Below are 20,900 nucleotides of genomic sequence, written 5' to 3' on the forward strand. Positions count from 1 at the left end.
GAACAACGGTGAAACAGCCAGTGGACAAGCAGAGTTTGACAAGGATCAACAACCACACAGGCCGACATAGATCCGCGTCAATGCTTGGCCTACGACTGGCTTGTTTGAGAAAGGGGCCTTTCCTTCATCGATAGGCCAATCTAAAGTCGGAAGTGGGGAAAAAGGAGGGTTTGTGGGGGTCACGTTTTCATATTCGACCGGTCTCCTTTAGCGCTCAGTTCAACCCATCAGAGACGAACGGAGTAACCCACATTAGGGGCCGTGAAACAGTCCAAACATAGGGCTATTGCTCTAGTCATCACTGGAAAAAGTTATCTCTCCGTCTTCAGGGGGATGACTTCTTGGCATTTCATTTATATCAGACTGTAATCTCCTCTCACGGAGAATTCCCCCCGAGAAACTATGCCTTGGCCAAACACCCTCTGAGGAACTTGAAATAATTATTCTTGCCATTGGTCCTATACTCCGTAGTAGTTTGGCAAACTGAAACGGGAACATATGTACGGAGTGCTCCGTGTAATCCGATATCTTGTATCCTAACTGCGTGCTGCAGGTCTATATCATCCAAGGCCATTCCGTGTTGGCGCCAGAGTTTCATCAGTGTACAACTTGTTTTATCTTACGTGCCAGATACAGTGCGCATATAACTTGTCTCAGGTCAATCCCCAATTTTGAGGTCTTTCCATTGGTCCAAAGGCTAGTCTAAAGTTGAGAAAAACAAATAAAACCGATTATAGAGATCCAGAACAAACGTCTTAACAGCAAAAAAAAAAAAAACACCAATCCAAGGCCATGGGTATCAAATCAAAAATCCTAAACACCGACTTCCCAAAAAAAAGCGGACCGCCCATTCATATCCACCGTTCCTGAATCATGAACTTGCAAACAGTCGGTCAAGCTCGACCATGTAGACAGCCCAGGCATTCCTTTGCAATGTAAAATGTGATAGGGACCCCAGAACCATAGATGAACCAGGAGTCTCTGGGGGATATCCGGCACTCTGCCCGCGCAGGCAAACTGTCACCGTCTCAAGCAGGACCAGCCAAGAAAGCCCGGGCCCCGCTCAGAAAAAGCTGAGCTCATCGTCACTATCATCATCCCGATAACATGGAATGGCCGTTTGTCGAGGTATCGGCGGCTCAACATTATGACGCATGGTTGAAACCGAAGGGCGCGTAGACCTTCGCCTCTCTACTGTGCGATACACCTGATTTGCAGCACGCTCCAAAGTTGGCCGAACCACAGGCTGGCAAGGGCTGCTTGCTTTGTGATTAATGATCACGACTTCAACCTTTCGTGCCTGTTGTGTTGCGGAGGTCGTCCGTCCAGTCAGATTGGTGCTGCGCTCTCGCAGGATGCCTCGACGAGTGACTGGCTCCACAGTAGAATTGGATTTAGTCGGGGTAGGAGAGCGTATTTCGGGATTGTTTCCACCCCTGTCAACTACAACCATGGGGGTGGGTCGTTGGCGTTTTCTCGGCCGTTTGGATGAAACCTCGGTGTCCTCGAAAGTTCGCTTAGACGCCATCAGTGGAGGAGATGAAGTCAAACTTGAAACAGTGTCTTGGAATCGATCAGACCCAGGTGAGCTGCTGCCTGTGTCTATAACGGAAGCGATACAGGGCACGGGGCTTGATAGCATGCGCATGGGTCTTCGGGCCTTTTGCACTAGGATGGGCTTTCCCTTCGTCGCCGGCGTAGATGCCACCCACTCGCTTATGCTATCTTCCCACCGAAACAGGCCCGTATTCTCGCTAGACTCCTCGGCTTCTTCTAGGGACCTTTGGGCAGTGTCTTCCTGACGCTGTTTTGTTACGGCCGCCTCTTGAACGTCGACGGCCCACATGTGGTCATCGGGATCTCCCGTAGCTTCCGCAAACTCCATGGCGGCTTCTGCGGCCACTCGCCCAAGGAAGGCAGACAAGGCTGGTGTATCGGCTAATTGGGCAAGTTGCGAAACCATGGCACGTATTTCGCTGCTAGTATGTTCGGTTGCATGTTCTGCACTTTGTTTGAGGCCGCGAAACGCTTGGTGCACAAACAACGCTAACTCTCTAATCATGCCAGAGTCAGAGACTATAATCTCCGCGCATTCATCAATACTGGCTGTTGACGCCATCACATAATGGTCATTATCCAATAAAAGTTTGTCGTTGCACTTTACAAGGCTGGTGGCCAACAGGATACAGCCACGGCGTAACAATTGATGAGGAGTGTGGTTAGCCCGCTGTGGGACGGGATTTGAACCCAGTTCTCGCTGCAGAGCAATGTGGAGATAGCTTGTAATATAGCTAGCCTTCGTTCCATCCGCATTATCAGTGTCATTGGAGGCGCGAGACCGTGAAATATGCATGCCGCAGAGCGCTGCCATGAGGCTTATGACGTGATTGCTCAATGCATCCTCCACCTGCAAGGGACAAGGCCGCGCAAAATTTGAGATTTCCCACGCTGTGGTGGAGGCAGCCCTGGTCGCACGAGCACGAGGACGAGCAGTCTTTCCCTTCACGGGGAACTTTGAGGTAGGACTCTGAGCAGCAGTGACGGGGCGGACATCACTAGCTGAGAGAATCACAGCTTCAATCAACCGTGTAGCTGCGGGACAGTCTTCATCCTCTTTCGAAAGGGATATCGTTGCTCGTGTCATCCAGCTAGTCCATAACTTGGTTCCCATCCATTCTGGGGATAGCACTCCTCGCAAGAGAAGCTTTGCAAGTTCGTCGAAAATATAAGAGCGACTGGCAACGCCATGATGAGCATATTTGCGTAACAGTCGAATCGGATCCGAAGGGTCATGGTCAACCGCCGGCCTTAAAGCCTGGGGGTAAGGGTAATTTTTGCGTGTAGAAAGCAATGTAGAGAGCAATGAGTTACTTTCTTCGGGCGCAAAGGAATGACATTTCTCAATCAGCGCGCAGGCAATTGAATCTGTTATCCAATGATTCTGTATCAAGGTAGAGACCAAGTAGACACCCTGTGCGCGGACAGCTTCGCGGAGAGGCTTCCAACCTGTCCCACAAGGCGCATAAAATGCTTCCAATTCTGTAAAATATGCATCGCACATGTCTTCGTCCCCGTCCCCGTCCAATTCGTCCTGTGCTTCCTGCTCGCTCGCAATAAATTGAGGTAGACTTCGCGCAACCATAAACAGCAAGGATCGTGCACCGCGCCTGCTGCTTTCAGATACAGGCTTCTCTTCTTGTTTGGATATCACAGTGTTGCAAAGGAAATTTTGGAAGACACGATCGAGGTTGTGTGCTATGTCGGCGAAGCCCGGATCACCAGACTGGTCGAGAAGTTCTTGCCAAGGGCTCTTGTGGAGCGAATATCGATCACGGAAGACTTGCGGCTGTGATGGTTGGATATTGGAGTTGCGTTCCGACTGTGCACTCGGTGGCATCTCCCATCTCCTCCCAGTGATGAGTGGTGTGGCGACCTCAATCGCACCAGGTAGGGTACGTGGGGCTTCCGGGCTGTGTATTGATAGCCTGTTGCGTTTTTTGCCTCCAATCTCCTCTACTTTGGACGAATACTTGTGTCTGGGTCGACGTCGCTCGGGCTTTTTCCCTGGAATCCAAGCTGGGTCGTTTTCATCCGCATCTGAACCTGAGCAGTTTTGCTGGCCTTGTTTGTGATCGGTTTCCAAAGTAGGCACATCACTGCCCTCTGCAGTTTCTTGTGGTTCCGACTCGGTCGCGATCATCGACTGCGTTTCTTTGTGCTTTGCGATTCGACGGCATATGGAGGTCAAGGGGCGCAGGACACGGTTTGCCCATTTTGCGGTGGCTTGGCCGTCTTCCATTTGGGACGAAAGAACTAATAATATCTGCTAATAGCATACAACTGTCAGAAGAATCAGCACTGCCGCAAGTTCTTCTCTTGGTCATTGGGGTCGCACTGTACCAACCTCGCCGGACTAACAACCCCTTCAACGATGCATGATAAGAACAATGATGGCACTCAACCAGATATCGCCAATAATGTAGCAATAATCCAATGTAAATAAGATATGCTGAAGAATTAAAGGGAGTGTTAAGTGGAAAATGAATGACAGCATCGGATGCCCGGCAAACAAAGAAAACAAACATTGACTAATGCGGTAAAGCGGGCCAACACATATTGCCTATTATGGCAATCTTAGTTCCCCAGTACATTGATGTATACACTCAAGTTCATTAAAGGTATCCGTCTATTCAACTTCAACTATGTGCATATTAACGTAACGGAATCTACTCAGAAAGAGAAAATGGCCCAATTGGCAGATCCGCATAATGCACCAAATATGAGCCCATATAAGACAACCGAGTCCTTTCCATGCACGACCCGAGACAACCCAACCTAACAGATGAAACCAAAAATGTTTAAAAAAAAGAGAGAGGAGAGAGACCTAAAATACAACAGTTCTTTTCGCTCATAAAGCCTGCCCACCGATCCCCAAAATGACAATGGATATAGATATTAACACATGTAATAACCAAGAAAATAAGAACGGGAACCAATTAACGCAGTCTAAATTGGCTGGCTAAAAAAATCATTTATGCCTTGTTGGACTGCTTGGAGCCACGAAGCTTAGGGTTGCTGGTGGCGGCACGCTTCTTCTGCTTAGAGCGTGAAGAGCTAGCGTCGCTACCTTCGATGAACTTCAGAAGCTCATCGATGCTGCGAGAGTCGAGACCCGAGGGGTCGGCAGAGGCAGTGATCTCGGGCGCAGACTGACCAACCTGGGGCTGAACACGGGTGCCCATGGAAGACACGCGAGGGTTCAGAGGGTTGCGGCGCAGACGACGAGCCTGGATGTCCTTGGCGTGCTTAGCGATAGAGACAGCGTTTTGAGTGAGCTGCTCTAGCCAGTTCTCGGCCTCCTTGGTGTTGCGGTCTTCGGGTCCAAGCTGAGCGAGGAAGATATTGTATGCCTCGCGCATCTTGCCGACGGCAGCCTTGGAGTCCTGGTCCAAAGCGAGAGCCTGGGCGAGCTGGAAGAGAATTGTGGCGGTGTTGATGGAATCCTTGCCAAACAGGTCCTCGCAGACGGAGAGAGATGCCTCAAACCACTGGCGGGAGTCGTTGTACTGCTTGAGGTGTTGCAGCATCACAGCGGCGTTGTTCATCGTGGTGATGGAGTCGGGGTGGTTAGGACCGTAGATGATCTTCCAGACATCCATGGCGTGCTTGATGTAAACCAAAGCGGTCTTGGTGTTGCCAGAGGCATGCTCGAACAGACTCAGGTTGAGGTAGCTCAGGATAGTGTCGGCCGAATCGACACCCATAGTGCGCTCAGTAACGATGACAGCCTTGCGGGCCAATTCCACAGCAGCCTCCTTCTCATCAGTCTGGTAGTACAGCATGGAAAGCTGGTGGTAGAGCTTGGCGACCTCAGGGTGCAGAATACCGTAAATCTGCTCGTGCAGAGACAGAGACTCAAGGATGAGCTCCTGGCCCAACTGCTTCTGGTTCTGCATGAGAGAGATACGACCGGCCTCCAGGGCCTCCTCTGCCAATGCGCTGCGGGGAGAGGCATCACGGACCAAAGGAACAACATTCAGGATGTCATCAGCAGTGAAAGTGACAGCGGGCTTAGCGGGCGCCGGGGCGACTCGGGTAGGGGACTTGTTGTCACCGCCCTTCTTCTTGCCCTTCTTCTTAGGCTCCTCGTGAGTAGGGCCGTTGGTGACAGGAACAACAACCTGCTCCTTGACCTGAGCCTTGGTGAAGGCGAAGTCACGGGAACCGAGCTGGAGACCCAACTTGATGGAGATGTCGCGCAGAAGCTGCAAGTGTCTCAGAGAGTTGGTCCAGTCCTTCTCAAGGGAGAAGCGGAAGCGGATGGTGACCTGCTTCTCAAGCTCGGCCCTGAGGGACTCGGGAGTAACACTCTCAAAGGAAAAGTCGCCCTCGGGGAAGATCTCACGCAGAGATTCGTCAATCTCAGCCTTAGGAGTAGCGTTAACATCCGAGCCGAGGAGACAGTTCAGCAAGTGAGAAAGGCAAGGGGCGACAAAGGGGGCAGGGACATTGTTCAGGTAGCGGTTGGCAACGTGTTTGAAGGCACGAGTAATCATTTCCTGAATCAGGAGGATGGACAGAGCTTGCAGGCGAGGTCCCTTCTCGGTGGACTGTTGGGCCAACTTTCCGAGGTAACGGAGGTTAATACCACGCTTGTGCAGCAGCTGGGTCAGGGATTGACCGTCCATGGGGAAGCCAACGTCGCCGTCGTGCAAATCCTTGAGCAGGTCAGGGATGACCTTGGATCGCAGGTGATCACAAGCATCCCGGACTTCCTGCTCATCCTTTGCCCATTGCTCCTTCTCTTCCTCGGTCTGGGGTACCTGGCCGCTGAAAACATCCGGATTGAGAGCAAGGTTGAATCCAGAGATGTCAACACGCTCCTGGTCCGCGGTCTCCTCCTCGGTCTTGCCCTCCTTAGAAGCCTCGGCGCTAGCAGCCTTACGGCTCTCCACCTCGGCCTTCACGTACTGGCTCATCTTGTGGCGCCAGTAGGACTCGACCAACTCAAGTCGGAGAACGGACATGCGGTGGGGGTAAACATCGCTGCCATCCTCTTCCTGCCACTCGGCATCCAGAGGAGCCACGCGGTAGAGATCCAGGACGTACTTGCGGCCGTCAGTACCCAAAAGTCCCTTAGTCTCGACACTACCCTCCAGGTCGTGGCGCTGGTTCTCCTTGTCCCAGACAGGGTGCTGCTTCACACGCAGCGCCTTCGAGAGCTTCTCGAAGACTGGAACAAAGTCGGCGTGGGTGGCCACAACCTCCTTGCCCTCAACACCACCGTAGTCAATCTGGTGCTCACCGGGCTCGCGCTGCTTGAAGATACCAGGAACAATGCTCTGGCCAACAATACGCTTACCCAGGTAGTCAACTACCACGGTTCCAGGGGTGAATAGACCATCGATGTCAAGCTGGTTAACAGCCTTAATACCAAGGACGTCCTTACCCACGGCCACGCGTGCGGCTTCGTCGCCACCCTCGGAGGTGAAAGTCCCAACGCCATCGGCACCGAAAGAGTAGAAGATGTTGTTATAGACAAAGATCTGGGCGTCCCGCGCCTCAGTGGGGTTCAGAGGAGCAACCTCACCCCGGGCAACCAAGACTGCACCGCGAGCGGCGGCCTCGTTGTAATCGGCGAACAGCTTGGAGGTCAAGCGTTCCCGGAACACGCGATCCTGAACGGTCTCGCGGGGCAGCTCGCGGGTGGTCTGGAACTCCTCGTTCCAGTCACGCAGAGTCTCGGCGTTATCAACACCAGAGATCAGGTAGTTCTCCTGCGAACGGGTGATATCGGGCTGGTGGGCATTCAAGCTCGAAGTGCTGGGGGCAATGAGCCATGGGCTGTTGGGAATAGCGTTCTGGAAGGGGAAAGTGGTCAAAAGATCCTTCTCATTGTTGTACTCCTGCAGAGCCTCGAAGGAGTCGTTGAACGAGGGCGAGAGTTGGGAGATGAGAGTGAGGAGGGAGTGGGCGCTGCCCTTCTTGGGGTGTGTTGGCTTCGGGAATGGGTCGAATCTGATGCTCGAGCACTTGTTCACGAAGAACCCAGACACATGGGCAGTGATCTGGAATTGTTCACCTTCGTTAGTAGCAACCACGAGGTAGAGCAAGTGACCCTTCTGGCGGAGGTTGTACGGAACGGGGTTCCATGCAGACAATGAGATGGACTTCACTGTCTTGGGCAGAGGAGCCTGTGCAGAGGGCAGGATAGTCTGCAGCGGTGAAACTCCAGTCAGGTCATATTTGGAGAGGGAGTGTTCCTTCTCCGACTCGCTGGCCTTGAGAGCGTCCGCCGTAATAGTATCGTGCAGGGACAAACCGGCGGAGATACCATGGAGGTTGTCAACGCGGTCACCAGAAGCACCAATTAGCTCCCTGATACGCACAACATGCATGCGGGCCTCCTTCTCGGTGTAGGGATCCTCGACCAGGACGATCTCGGATTCGGCCTCGAGGTCCGGGACCTCAGACAGCTCGACGAAGTCGTTGATGCGCTTGCCGTTGAACTCGAGGTGGAAGCAAGTGTATTGGAAGGTTCCCGGTAGTTCGACAATGGATTGGCGGACATCCTGAACCTGTTCTTGGCTGGAGACCTAGAAAAGCAAACAGGTCAGATAAATTTTTTTCTCTTCGTGGCCTTTCGAAACATCAAACCCACCATCACTTGGATCTTATGCGGCGCGTGAGGGAGCTTCACAGAGATCTGGAAAAGACCTATAGTCGAATTAGAACGCTATTGTACAGTTCTGCGTCCAATTATCCAACATACCACCGGCGTTGTCCTCCTCTGTGCCCTCGGGGGCATTGCCATTGACAATCTCTTGGGAAGCTTGGGGAGCCTCTGTTCCTCCGTTAGCTCGTGTGCCTTGCATCTTGTTTTACCCGGAACCCATGGCGTATTCCAATGGACCTTGCCCACAATGGAGGTTCCAGGGCCAACACACACCTTTCGAGTGCTCCAACTCCCCATTGGTCTGTGCCATTATGTCGAGTCGGTTATGAAGAGAGCTTCGACGAAGTAACAACAGTAAACCCTTATCTCACAACCGTCACGCGGGCGAGAGACAAAAGTTCGGGAAAATAGAACGGGAAAAGAAAAGATTGAGGACCTGCGGGGATTCGGCAGGTAAATTTTTTAGTATAGTATACAAAGAGAACAAGGGAAATTGAGCAAGAAACAAAAACCCCGTACCCCAGGAAGTTGAAAATAAGGCAAGGATGAATGGATAGGAGTGAAACTGGGAAACCGGAGAGAAAATTTCTCGGATGCGGCATACCCTCGGAAGTGCTCGGGCGGTGGGATCGGGGAATGGCGCGGAGAGGGACATTATTCTCCACAGTGTCTACAATTTGACTGTGACTTTTGGAGAAAGAGGCGTAATTAGTTCGCAGTGGTTGTATATAGATTGGAAATACTATATTTCCTACGTAGCCCTATATATATATATATAATTTTCATTGATTGTTGACATCAATGTCATAGATCTACAAGTGGCGTGCCTCAGGTATCAATGTTTTTTTTGAGTGTGCGTCAACGTGCATTAGCGATTGTGTACACCGTGGCATTTTATTTTTTTTTGATGATAAACTATATTTTACTGGCAAGATCTGTCTTTAATTGGTCCATATCAATGGGCAGAGGAAGATAAAAATATATATGGTAAAGACTGCTGGATTCCTACATAGAAACTAACAGGGCCGACGCCAATTATACTATGCACTTGACTGAAAAAAAGAGCACATCTCCAATGTAGAAATGTAGACAGTGCAACATTAATCGTATATGGATACTAACACTTATTCCTCTATGTCCTCGGGAAACTTTCTTTCCAAGAAATGATGTCGCTTAGGGACCCTACCGATTTTCGATATACGTGACAAAAATATATATCCGGGGTGGCAAGTCGTCAGGAAAAAGAGCTAAAATCTATAGCACGCTAAGATATTCAGTTATTCCATGTCATACTTACCGTTGAAGAGCGCCTTGATGAATTTAAAATGCTTGAAAGCCTTATAATATTCTATATATGCTTCGTCCTCACCAACTTTATTGAAGCTAAGGGCTGATAGCCTTTCACTATAGTACTGCCAAGTTTGAACACATGCATTAAGAAGAAAAAGAAAAGAGACCTGCATCCCAAAGTGACCATTCGATAGCCATGCCGAATTGAGGGTGCGGCGACCACGAGAGACGTGGTTTCTTGGGTATCTTTGCCTGGCAGTAAACTACATAGGTACATATGTGCGTAATTATCCAGCTCTACTGGTAGATTAAAACTGGAATTGAATGAGCCCTTCTTTTTTTTTCTTCTTTCTTTTTTTTTTTCGACATCCCTATATACCAGTTATAGTCTACTTGGTTTGCTATACAACGAAAAGGCGGTATATAGTTATTATAGATGGCTTGTTTGTTTACCTTTTGTTGTAGACCATTTTTTTCATGGATCCACTGTCTTCCACACGGACCTTGAAAAAACCAATAGAAAAAAATCATCCATATATTTAATAAAATACTTTAGACAAAGTGGAGAGTTGAACTGCCGATAATAACTCGCTCCCCGTTAATAATACATGTGGAAGATCCATGTATGTTCCTAATTCGATCGCCAAGCCTTCTGCATCCCTGGTTCATCGAGGCTGAGGCCACCACCACAACTTAGCCACAATCTTCTTTTTTTTTTTGGACTCCCTTGTTTTGGTCTTTCATTAACTTTTTTTGTTTCTTTGTTTCTTTGTTTCCCTTTTGATATCCAATTTATTTTATCCGACCAATGTCCTAGAGGTCTCTCTTTCACCAGTGACGCGTCATTCCCTGGAGGTGTGAGGTGTGGCTTTGCGCGAACCAGCTACAGCTACAAGTCTAGAATTCTAGCAGTACACTCCTTAAAACCTCTGTGTTTCATATTGAGACAGGCCCTACACAGACTGTTTGGGGGTCTGATTATCTTTGACCAAGATATACATTCTCACTCTTCATTACCCATCTTTTACTGAAGGACTTGGCCCCCCGGCATACAAACGCCAAGAAGCCCAATCACGATGCTATGGAGCCGACTCGCACAGCCGGCGAGGTGCTATGCCCGACAGGGCCTGCCAAGGCCTTTCAGGATTAACAGCCGCGTTGCGATGCTTACACCCAAGCGGTTCAACTCAAACCCCCAGAACACTGGTCAAATGACCCCGGACCCCACCGATCAGAATGATTCGGATGAGGGAAAGGGCAAGGGTCAAGGTCGTAACGGCGATTCAGAACCCAACTTCAAATCTACGATACTCAAGATGCTTGAATCTGCGGCGACCACGGCAGCATCAATCGGTATTTTAGGGTAAGATTTATCTATATTATTCAAGTCATGCGTTGCTGAGGCTAATTTGCCCCTAAGCGCGGCGGGATATTGGTATCACCAGTACTACAAGTATTTGATCTTGGACAAGATGGACAATGCTTTCAACCCAGGTGATCCTGCTCTCGAGGTTGCGGGTGTTGTTTCTGGAAAACACAAGTACCGCCATGAGGAACATTGGGTCGTTCGCAACGAGCAACCCAAAATCGACGATATTGTAGCCGGGAAACAAAGTGGCCACTACTATCTAATGATTGGTGAGAAGGGCACTGGCAAGACCTCGATGCTTTTGGAGGCCATGCGCAAGATCAATGGCAACAGCTGTGCCTTGTTCGAAGCGCATGCTGATCTCGAAATCTTCCGAATCCGACTGGGTAAAGCTTTGGACTACGAGTTCCACGAGGAGTAAGCTTGTTTTGTCATCACCACAAGAGCATGACGCTAATAATACCCAGCTATATCGGTAGCCTTTTCAGCATCCGTGGACCAAGAGACACCACGGCTCTCTTGGACATCGAGCGCGCCTTCAACAAGCTAGAGAAAGTGGCTCTCACCAGAAGGAAGGATGGATCGACTCCTCTTATTCTGATCATCAACAGTACCCATTTAGTTAGAGACGACCATGACGGACAAGATTTGCTTGAGATGATCCAGCAGCGTGCCGAGCAATGGGCTGCCAGTGGTCTCGTTACAACAAGTAAGTTTCTGACGGGCATTTTCTTCTTCTTTTCATAGCCTAACTTTGTTGCTTTCAAGTCCTTAACAGCGATGACTATTGGGTATACGAGCGCTTGAAGCGTTATGCAACCCGCATGGAGGTCATTCCTGTGACAGATCTGCCCAAGGACAAAGCGATGAGTGCTTTGAAGAAATATCGCCAGCAATTCCACAACGAGACACTTCCATCTGCGGTCCTTGAGCAAGTCTATGACAAAGTTGGTGGACGACTATCCTTCCTGAACCGTGTGGCCAAGTCTCAGGATATTACGAGGACCTGCGATGAGATCTGTCAAGCCGAGAAAACATGGTTCCTAAACAAGTGCTGGATCCTCGGAATGGAGATGGATGACGATGTGATGGACCAGCAGAAGTACGCCGTAAGTACACACTATGTGGTCTCCTGGTTCGTTTTCCTTCGATGCAACTCAAGCTAATTTGTATCACAACATAGTCTGCAGCTATGGTTCTGGCGAAAGCGCTGGTAGACAAAGAGAAAGAGATGGAGTCAAACTACCACGAAGAGCAAGGCCACATCCTGCCCCAAATTCCGCTCCACGAAGCGCGCGAGATAATGACCCGTGCTGACTTTATTCAATCTTACGATCATGAAAATATCTTTACTATTGATTCGCGAGCCATGGTGCGTGCCGATTCAGTACCTATGCAGCGTGCCTTCCAAGAAATCTGCGCTATAGAGAACTTCGACAAGCACTTGGATGGCACATTGGAGCGCATTGGAGACATTGAGAGTCTTGGCCGTACTCGCGAATTGACTATCAAAGATCTCTGGGACAGTGGCAAGTATCGCGTTGTTGTACGGGACAACCGCGGACGAGAGAGTGGAACAGTTGAATTTGCTGTGGCAGAACGGGAAGGTGAAGGTGAAGATCAAGAATAGTTAATTTGTATAGTATGTCATAAATTCATGGATGAGAGGTCTCACTGTAATTGCAAATATACTATGTATGTATGTGGTACACAGGTAGACATCAAGTTGCCGAGTCCTTGGAAAGAGCAATAGTGACATCATCGTATGCTCACCGCTAACCATATATTCCACCCGCCTTCTCTTTTTCTCTTCCAAGCTTCAACTAAGAGAAAGCGATTGCCAGTGATTTTTGCTCTAAACTCTGCATTGCAGTCACCTCGATCTTCAAATTTGGAAGCCTCAAAATGCCGACTAGGACTCCCAAGAAGCGAACTGTGTCGTGGAGCGATAGCGCGCGACCTGCGCGCGAGCTCGCGATGACGGCCACTGCACAGACCTCTCGGTTGGCGTGCATCCCATCTCCAGTCCGTTTCATCCTTGTTGTCCTAAGCAGTCTCATTGTGAGCTCTGTTCTGTTCACACTCACATCTACCTTGACGGTGGGCGATCTCGGGCCTATCAGCAAACACCTCGAAGAATGGTGGGAAGTGGGGGGTTTGATAGCCTGGAGGGCTGTGGAGGTCGGATTGGCCTGGGTTCTAGGATTTGATGGTAAGTATTGAGTACCCTACACATGGTCCCTTGCGTCCGGACAAGAGGTTTCTACAGCTATGTATAGAGACTAACCTTTTGCTTGCGATCAGGTCGTGATGTGGCATCGTTCTTATTCCTGACCCACCTGCCAACGTACTCTCTCTTGTCATTCTTCTACGGCATCCGCCCGACTTCTGCACTGATAGCATATGGGGTCACGATCATCTCAACAGCGCTTCCCTTCGCCCTCCTGCGCCGGCCCTCGTCCGTCCACAATCTCTCGCAGGCGCCTCCTGATGCAGTTGCCAATCGAAACATTCTACAAGACAAGACTACCACTATCTTCACGACGCTGCTGGCAACCTCAATTTTCAGCGTTGTACTGTACGCCAGCTATGCGACTTGGCTTCCTACACAGCTGGTCATTCACTTTGAGGGTCTCCCGGATATCAGCGCGGCGCACGCTGGCCCTGCCGGATTGCCTGTCCTCTTCCTGACTCTGATTCCTGCTGGTTGGGCCGCGCGTGACTTTTTATTTGTCAGTTCCACTGGCTATTCGACCACTCACGCTGGGTCTGCGAGGTGCTGTGAGGGTGAATATTTGGCTGCGTCCATTTGTCGTAACACTTGGGGCAAATTGACCACCAAAACAAGAGTTTTGGTTTCTCGGTCCATTATTCTTGCGCTTGGAGTCCTGCTCAACACGATTGTTCAAGTGGCCGGCACAATCAGCGATGTCTCTGTTGAAGGTGCCGCCACTTGGGGAGCAGTCTGGGCATTTGCGACGCTAATCGCAGGAGCAACCTTCGGCTGGATCGAAGCCGTTGATGGTGTATGATATTATACGTGATAACGACAGCATGGGGGATGTGTACTCCCAGGTTTATTTTCGTTTCAGCTGCGCCGGGTGCGTGAGACATAGATACAGTGATATCCTTCATATCCAGTATCCTATTCCTTATGGTGCGCTTGATTGTAATGTCTCTGTTGGTTTTTTTGCAAGTACGATATATACCTTCCGCTGATCAGCCGTGGGGATTCTTTTCGTTATCTAAAATTTCCGTTTTTTACACTTTTTTCTAACATCCAAGTATTGCTCTTTCTTACTTGGGGTGTCCATTGATTATTCTTCTGTCTTTGTTTGACCTGATATCTTCAAACTACTTTGAAATTGGAATTAATCGTAAATCTAAGTCGACTTGGATCGCTGTATAACATTCAGAACGATCATCTAGTATTTGCTGGGGCAATCATAAATAAAACACGACAGGTATAGACGAGCAAGACCGATCCCAAAACATGAAACAGGAACCAACCAAGAAACAAGCACAATTATCAAAGCAATCACCAGTTAGTAGGCGGATCCTGATACTTGTCCAATCGATCAACCGAAGTGGGCACCATTTTGAACGAATCAGACTTACCACTGGGCAACATCCATCCAGGATGTATCACATTAAACACAACCACCGAAACAACCATCATAGCCCCATCAAGCGCAACAAAGTACGCCTCGTGAGTAATGAGATAACCATCCCATCCTTGCACCAACTCGATCGTACGATAGATACTCCGAATATAGATACAGACGATGGAAAGTATCATGGCGGCAAACAGGGGGATGACCGAGCCCTTCACGGACTGCAGCAGATGTTTGCGCATAGTGCGGCGGATGAAGTCGACCGCGCAGACGGCGAAGATGGTAATCGAGAAGAGCTGGAAGACGATGCCAGCGACCATGATGTTCGTGCCAGTTGCGGTGTCGCCGCCGATCTTGTCGGCTTCTCCGGAAGCCAAGCCGCCGCCGACGGCTTGGACGACGAGCGAGATTATGTCGCAGGTGCAGAAGATCCAGAGGTATAGGCTTGGCTTTATGAAGGAGGATTCGGGGCCGAGGAGTTGGATGAAGCGGCCTAGGAGGACATAGATTCCTGCTGTGAAGAAGGTTGGGGCTTTGGAATGTTAGATTGGGGTAATGGATGTGTCAGTAGTAAGAAGGTGGTTTACCGATGATGAGGGTGGAGATTTGCATAAGGAACGCAGTTGAGTTGTATGGACATTTAGCTGACCAGGTACGACCGGCCCAGCCGATTACTTCGACTGTTGTTGTTGTTGTTAGTCTTGCGGGGAGTTAGGGTTTCAAGTGTCACAGGCCTTACCCAAACATCCGACACTAAACACGCTTGCCCACCATTGTCGCTTCCAGGTGAATTGGATTGTGTGGACGATCATTGAGAGACCGAAGAGTGCGCAGTAGGCAATGCCTGCTCCCAGCGATGGGACATATCCGTATGAGGTTTTAACGCCTTCGATATAGGCAGGACAGCTGGATTGCAGTTGTATCCTGTCGTCCATGGCGAAGGAAGATGAATGACCTCAGTAAACCACTATCGGAGAAATTGCGAAAAAAAAGTAAAGCTAACAGTAAATCCGTAGTTTTTGGATATATTGGAAGATAGATAGAGATTCTTTGGAAGGCTAGGAGAGAGGTTTATAGGCGGCTGCCTTGTTTGTCCAAAATCGAAAAGATACCCAGAACATAGCAAGAATTAGGCCTCAATATTAACGGGAACTTGAGTATAAATAAGAGTAAGCATGGCTGAGCCCCCACTATCGGAAAAGACCTTTCAAGGCCAAAGCCACGATCCCTTAATGCACGTCTACCATTCAAATAATCTACCGGGGAGTATCAGACCCGCATCGGCGCAACCAATCCCGACATTCAACTTGTCTAGCCTCAAGCGTCCAGTGTCCAGTGTCCAGCATTTGGAGCGGGTTGATAAACGGGCCGGCTCTGGTTGGTATAGAAAGCGAAAATGCATATTCATATGGTAAGAACCTGCCGCATAATCGGGCAGACAACCCCACGGTGGGGGTATCCTTCGCCTGTTAGATTACGTGGGAATTGTACTTTAGTCTCCCTATGGACCACTAGAGGGACCATGACATCAAAACCAAGTCAAAAATAAGAAAAGAATACGACGAGATCTGATAGAGAATCGGGCCGAACTGCGGCTACCTCGCAATACCTCGCAAGATCATCCCTTTCGGGTTTAGCGTTAGTTTACTTCAGCCCCGAAGGATTCTACTTTGGGGGTATCTACCTCCGGTAAAACTGTCGGCAGGCCAAACGGAAGGCTTCAAATGTTTATAAAAGGTCAAATGAGTCACGGCAATCGGAAATCAGGTGCCAGGTGGTCTGAGGGATCCCGGTTTTTATACCTCCGGCTTCCAGCATGAAAGCATGGACTCTGTGCGGAGTACTCTATAATGCGATAGGATGCGGCTCAATATCCAAGAATCAGTTGGGACACCGCTTCAAGACAACAAGAGACAATCTCATTTAAAGATGAAGTCTAGCCCCGACCCTGGCCCTAGTTTCGGGATATCGGATGACATTCTAGGTCCACGGTCTCGGATGGCAGCGGAAGGACGTATCTGACGGAGGGGAAAAATTTTTATGAAAAAAATCGAAAGGATCCACACCCTTCTGCTGTTTATTCGTACTTGATTTTAGTCTTGAATTATCTCCTCATATTAACCTAAACATCAATCTTTAAAATAATAGACTGCTGGCAACGTCCATGGCTAAAAGTTCAACAACAAAAGAATAGCCCAAGGAACTCATACTTCGTATAGTCTCAGCCTAAACCATGAAAGGCAAGAGGATCGCCGATCTTTAGACAACCGCAACAACATAGTTCCAATACCCGAATCCCTCCAGAGTCATTAGTTAACTCCACAAAAAGTAGTCCATTTACATTCCATATGGCCAAATAACAATTCCATCCATACTGATTCTCAAAGTTCCAGTCAACTATCCAACAGAACAAAGGTATCTCTCAGCTGTCATGATCAAAAAGGAGATTAAGCCTCGCCCTGGCGGGCGGGATATCAACGCTGCGGAGGTATTCCGACCGGACAAAATAATGCGCTATGCTGAGTGAGATCACCCATATGAACCTTGGAAGACAACCCACGCACAAGTCACCAGTCCGATTAGACCCTCCGCCCAAAGGACATTTGGCGGCTGAGCCTGGGGCTATGCCCACTGTATAAATATGCGGGAGCAAACAGTCCTCATAGGGTATGCGAGAGATGATATCGATGAACCACTCGTCTTGGTCAAGTCCAGGAGATTACATTACTGCTTGCGTCGATATAGATGTATCCCTCCTGCAGTGACATTAAGATTCACACTGATCCACTTCCCAGATACCTTCCGAATCTTTGCCGCCGACCAAGGCACCCATATTGACATAACACAAGATAGATGTCACAGATGCTAGGCAGCTTCCAACCTTGGAAATGTGTTCGCTTACTTTGTTCCCGGATTGGAGCATCCGCTTTGTGGTGTGGCGATTTGCGCTGGAGTCGGGGGGTGGCAGTGTGACGATAGACAGCGATTAGGCTAAGATTCGGGCGGTGGATAGAAACTCGTCGGCTATAAATCCTCCGAAGGTACAGTTCGTGGTCTCAGCCCCTAACTTGCTTCGGAGTGGGGTAGTCGACCTGGGCATCCGTTGATTCGCGTGAATACTCTTAAGACTGGGTATGCCAAGGCTGTAACGACTAAGCTCGGCGCATGAGGGGGAAACAGGCTGCTACATATTGATGAGTATTGCGCCTCGTCGTCTTTTCGTTGGCTGGTCGGAGTGTGTGTATGACTGGAGCGGATCCGAAGGCTGCGGGGGACTACATTTGAGCTTTCTCCAAACACGAAATGTAGGCAAACATGTTCTATCTTTATAGGCAGAAGTTAAGGAGAAAGAAGAATATGGCTAGGTTTCATTCCTTCGCACATTTCATAATTGATTAATCTAGAATGACATGGATTGCTCTGAGTAGAACTACTCAATATTCCAGAATGACTCGGCCGGTTTCTGGAAGTTGTGGAATTGCGGCGTGTCATAAATACCCTTAGGATCTAGAAGCGAAAGTCAGTATTGCATGGCAAATTGCAAATAGGTTAGGGTCCTTACCGTCGCGGTTTTCCACAATGTACTTCCTCGTGTTGACGATGCTCCCCTCAAGCTGAGCATTCAGCTCTTGCTGATAAACCCGGACCTTCTCATTCACCTTGGAAGCACCACGAATAGCCTGCTGAGCGACATGGAAACGCGAGACACGGTTGACAAGCATCATATCGAAAGGCGTGGTGGTGCTACCCTCTTCGATATAGCCCCCGACAGTGACACGATCAAGACGTGGACGTCCAAAGAGCAGGCCCTGAAGCTCGGTTGGGTAGCCGTGGTAATTGAAGTGAATAGGCTTATCAGGAGTGAACAGAGTATCGAATGCCTCAGTGGACAGGGCATGCGGATGCGTGCCCTCATTCTCAAGAATCATCAAGTCTGTTACGTTCACGACGCAAACACGCAGCTCTGGTATGAGCTTACGTAGAAGTGCTGCCGCAGCAATTACTTCAAACATCAGCTCAACACCAATGCCGACCAGCACGACATCGGGTTTAGCACCATCGTCCGTACTGCAGAACTTCCAGATCGATGCCCCTGCGCGACAGTGGCTTTCGGCCTCTTTGGGAGTCAGGTACACTGGAGTAGGCTGTTTGGAGCCCACCATCAGGTTGATGTAGTTCTTTGACTTTAAACAGTGGTGCACGGTTGTCAGGAAAGTGCTCGCATCCGGTGGCAAGTATACACGAGCTGCAGTGGGCTTTAGCTTTAGCACAGAGCCGATGAAGGATGGGTTCTGGTGAGAGAAGCCGTTGTGTTCCTGGCGCGTCCAGGTGCTCGATTCGATGTAGTTCATACTACTGACGCCGGAGTGCCAATTTGTTTCCAGAGCCTACATAGAGTATTTTGTGAGTACGGAATTGACATTAGCAAGGGAAAAAGATCAGCTGACCATCTTGAGGAACTTGGCATACTGCACCATCATCGTATGAATGATGCCGAGGAAGCTCTCATAGGACGGGAAAATACCGACGCGGCCGGTTAAGGTATAACCCTGCATAAACCCTTGGCACATATGTTCACTAAGGACTTCAATTACACGGCCGCCGCGGGCGTTGGCGAACTCGTCCCATTGGAAATTGCGGTTTGTGCCTTCGAACACTTCATCAAGTTTGTTGCTTTCCAGCTCGTCCGGTGAGAACAGTCGTACGGTGCTTGGGTTGTCCTTGAATGCCTGATTAATGAAGCTGCCAATCACTTTCATGGCGCTTGCGCTAGAGCCTTTCTCCGTGCAGAAGGGCTTCCAATCCGGTAACTTCGGTGGCGTATAACTGTTGTAGCCCTCAATGCGCTGGCCTAGCTTCTTTTTGTCTTCTGTGGGAATCACAGACTTGATCTCGTCAATTACATCACCGTTCGAAGTGAACAGCTCATCTGGCTTATAGCTAGAAAGCCACTCCTGCAGCAGATCCAGTTCCTCCTTGTCGGTCTTTGCTTTTGGCAATGGCACCTGGTGCGAATGGTACGAGCCCTCAATGAACTTGCCATGAAGCTGCTTGGGCCCTGACCAACCCTTGGAAGTGCGCAGAATCAGCAACGGCCATCTCGGTTTCATGATCGGCTTCCCAGAACGGGCAGCCTGCTGGATCTTATGGATCTCCTTAATAGCCCAGACCATAGAGAAGTGCAAATCCGCATCAATATCACTGATATCCTCCACAAAGCGAACCTGATACCCGTACCCACTGAAGAGGGCCAGAAGCTCTTTATGGTCCATGCATCCAAAGATAGTGCGCTCGCTGATCTTGAATCCATTCAAATGTAGAATTGGCAAAACTGCACCGGACTCCTTTGGATCGATATACTTGATTGCATGCCAGGACCTGTCCGCTATTAGCGTTGGACAGTACAAAGGGGGAAATAATCGACGAACGTAGCAGTGGGACCGCTTTCAGCCTCTCCATCACCGACAATACAGGGCACTATCAGATGGGGGTTGTCCATAACAGCGCCAAAGGACACTGCTAGAGCGTATCCTAGTTCTCCACCTTCATGGATAGCACCAGGTGTCTCGGCGTTGATGTGGCTGAGTATAACTGTTAGCCAGGGAACCAAATAGCAGGGCGAGGCACCGACCTGGGAAAGCCAGCTGTTGTGCTGAAGGTCGAGATCAAATTGTGCAGGCCTTTGCTGTCTCGCGAGTACTCGGGATAAAATCTTTCCAGCGAGCCCTCTAGCCATAGAGCGGCTAGTATTGCCGGCGCGCCATGACCAGGGCCAACGACGTACAGCATGTCCAGATTCATTGTCCGGATCAGGTAGTTCAAATGAGAGTAGACCAAAACTAGGCCCGGACATGTTCCCCAGTGGCCTGAGGGCATGGCATCAGCCATAATGAGCAAGTTGAATATTTTGAGGACGCTACTCACCAAGCAGTCGAGGCTTAACATGTTGAAATGTGAGTTCCGACTTTAAAAGGGTATTTTCTTGCAGAAATATCATAGCTAGCATTAAGTTAGTCACGCTTTTAGTATATATATATATATATAGCACATAATTGCGCTCACCTGCCGCAATGTAACAAGCCGCTCGACGGAACTTGAGCAAGGCATCGTAGGTCTTTTCATCTAGGCTCTTATGATCCAACTTCACGCTCAATTTCTCAAGATAGTCTGGGAGATGCGATGGCAGTGCTTGTGGATTTGGCTCGCTTATGATTTCCGGAGGCATGGTGAATTTGATATTGTAGGTTCTTCGGTGGCTTGGCAGGAACAAAAGAACAAAGACGAGTTCAAGGTAGAACAAAAAAAGATAGAACGAAGATTGAAAGTGACAAGTGAAATTGGAAGAGACAACAGGTAATAAATTGGCTGTACAGGTCCGCCTTGTTCTCCGTGTTGTCGACGTCATTCCCCATCCTGACATCACCACGACTAGCTAACATAAGTTCAGCTT

General features: G+C 49.4%; 6 protein-coding genes across 6 annotated transcripts; 2 read left to right on the forward strand and 4 right to left on the reverse strand.

Annotated features, from left to right (window-relative positions):
* Positions 1–1,063: 1,063 nt before the first annotated feature.
* On the reverse strand, positions 1,064–3,799 carry N7537_001286 (uncharacterized protein; the record flags this gene model as incomplete). Its single annotated transcript, XM_056892344.1, has 1 exon — positions 1,064–3,799. One exon carries the CDS (start codon positions 3,797–3,799, stop codon positions 1,064–1,066), a length of 2,736 nt encoding a protein of 911 aa, XP_056757339.1.
* A 733-nt stretch (positions 3,800–4,532) lies between these two features.
* On the reverse strand, positions 4,533–8,486 carry N7537_001287 (translation initiation factor 3 subunit CLU1; the record flags this gene model as incomplete). The annotated part of the gene is made up of 4 exons (XM_056892345.1): positions 4,533–8,096; positions 8,162–8,217; positions 8,273–8,344; positions 8,450–8,486. The coding sequence occupies 4 exons, from the start codon at positions 8,484–8,486 to the stop codon at positions 4,533–4,535; spliced, it is 3,729 nt and encodes a 1,242-aa protein (XP_056757340.1).
* Positions 8,487–10,542: 2,056 nt separating this feature from the next.
* On the forward strand, positions 10,543–12,465 carry N7537_001288 (ATP-binding protein; the record flags this gene model as incomplete). Its single annotated transcript, XM_056892346.1, has 5 exons — positions 10,543–10,829; positions 10,887–11,252; positions 11,303–11,544; positions 11,604–11,944; positions 12,019–12,465. The coding sequence occupies 5 exons, from the start codon at positions 10,543–10,545 to the stop codon at positions 12,463–12,465; spliced, it is 1,683 nt and encodes a 560-aa protein (XP_056757341.1).
* Positions 12,466–12,740: 275 nt separating this feature from the next.
* N7537_001289 (uncharacterized protein) lies at positions 12,741–13,867 on the forward strand (the record flags this gene model as incomplete). The annotated part of the gene is made up of 2 exons (XM_056892347.1): positions 12,741–13,047; positions 13,140–13,867. 2 exons carry the CDS (start codon positions 12,741–12,743, stop codon positions 13,865–13,867), a joined length of 1,035 nt encoding a protein of 344 aa, XP_056757342.1.
* Positions 13,868–14,373: 506 nt separating this feature from the next.
* On the reverse strand, positions 14,374–15,384 carry N7537_001290 (RTA1 domain-containing protein; the record flags this gene model as incomplete). The annotated part of the gene is made up of 3 exons (XM_056892348.1): positions 14,374–14,981; positions 15,037–15,129; positions 15,189–15,384. 3 exons carry the CDS (start codon positions 15,382–15,384, stop codon positions 14,374–14,376), a joined length of 897 nt encoding a protein of 298 aa, XP_056757343.1.
* A 2,495-nt stretch (positions 15,385–17,879) lies between these two features.
* On the reverse strand, positions 17,880–20,675 carry N7537_001291 (putative phosphoketolase; the record flags this gene model as incomplete). The annotated part of the gene is made up of 7 exons (XM_056892349.1): positions 17,880–17,956; positions 18,012–18,837; positions 18,898–19,828; positions 19,879–20,031; positions 20,082–20,316; positions 20,375–20,449; positions 20,513–20,675. 7 exons carry the CDS (start codon positions 20,673–20,675, stop codon positions 17,880–17,882), a joined length of 2,460 nt encoding a protein of 819 aa, XP_056757344.1.
* Positions 20,676–20,900: the final 225 nt, after the last annotated feature.

Source organism: Penicillium hordei, assembly GCF_028827395.1.
Source record: "Penicillium hordei strain IBT 12815 chromosome Unknown utg000001l_segment0_segment0, whole genome shotgun sequence".
NCBI classification, from domain to species: domain Eukaryota; kingdom Fungi; phylum Ascomycota; class Eurotiomycetes; order Eurotiales; family Aspergillaceae; genus Penicillium; species Penicillium hordei.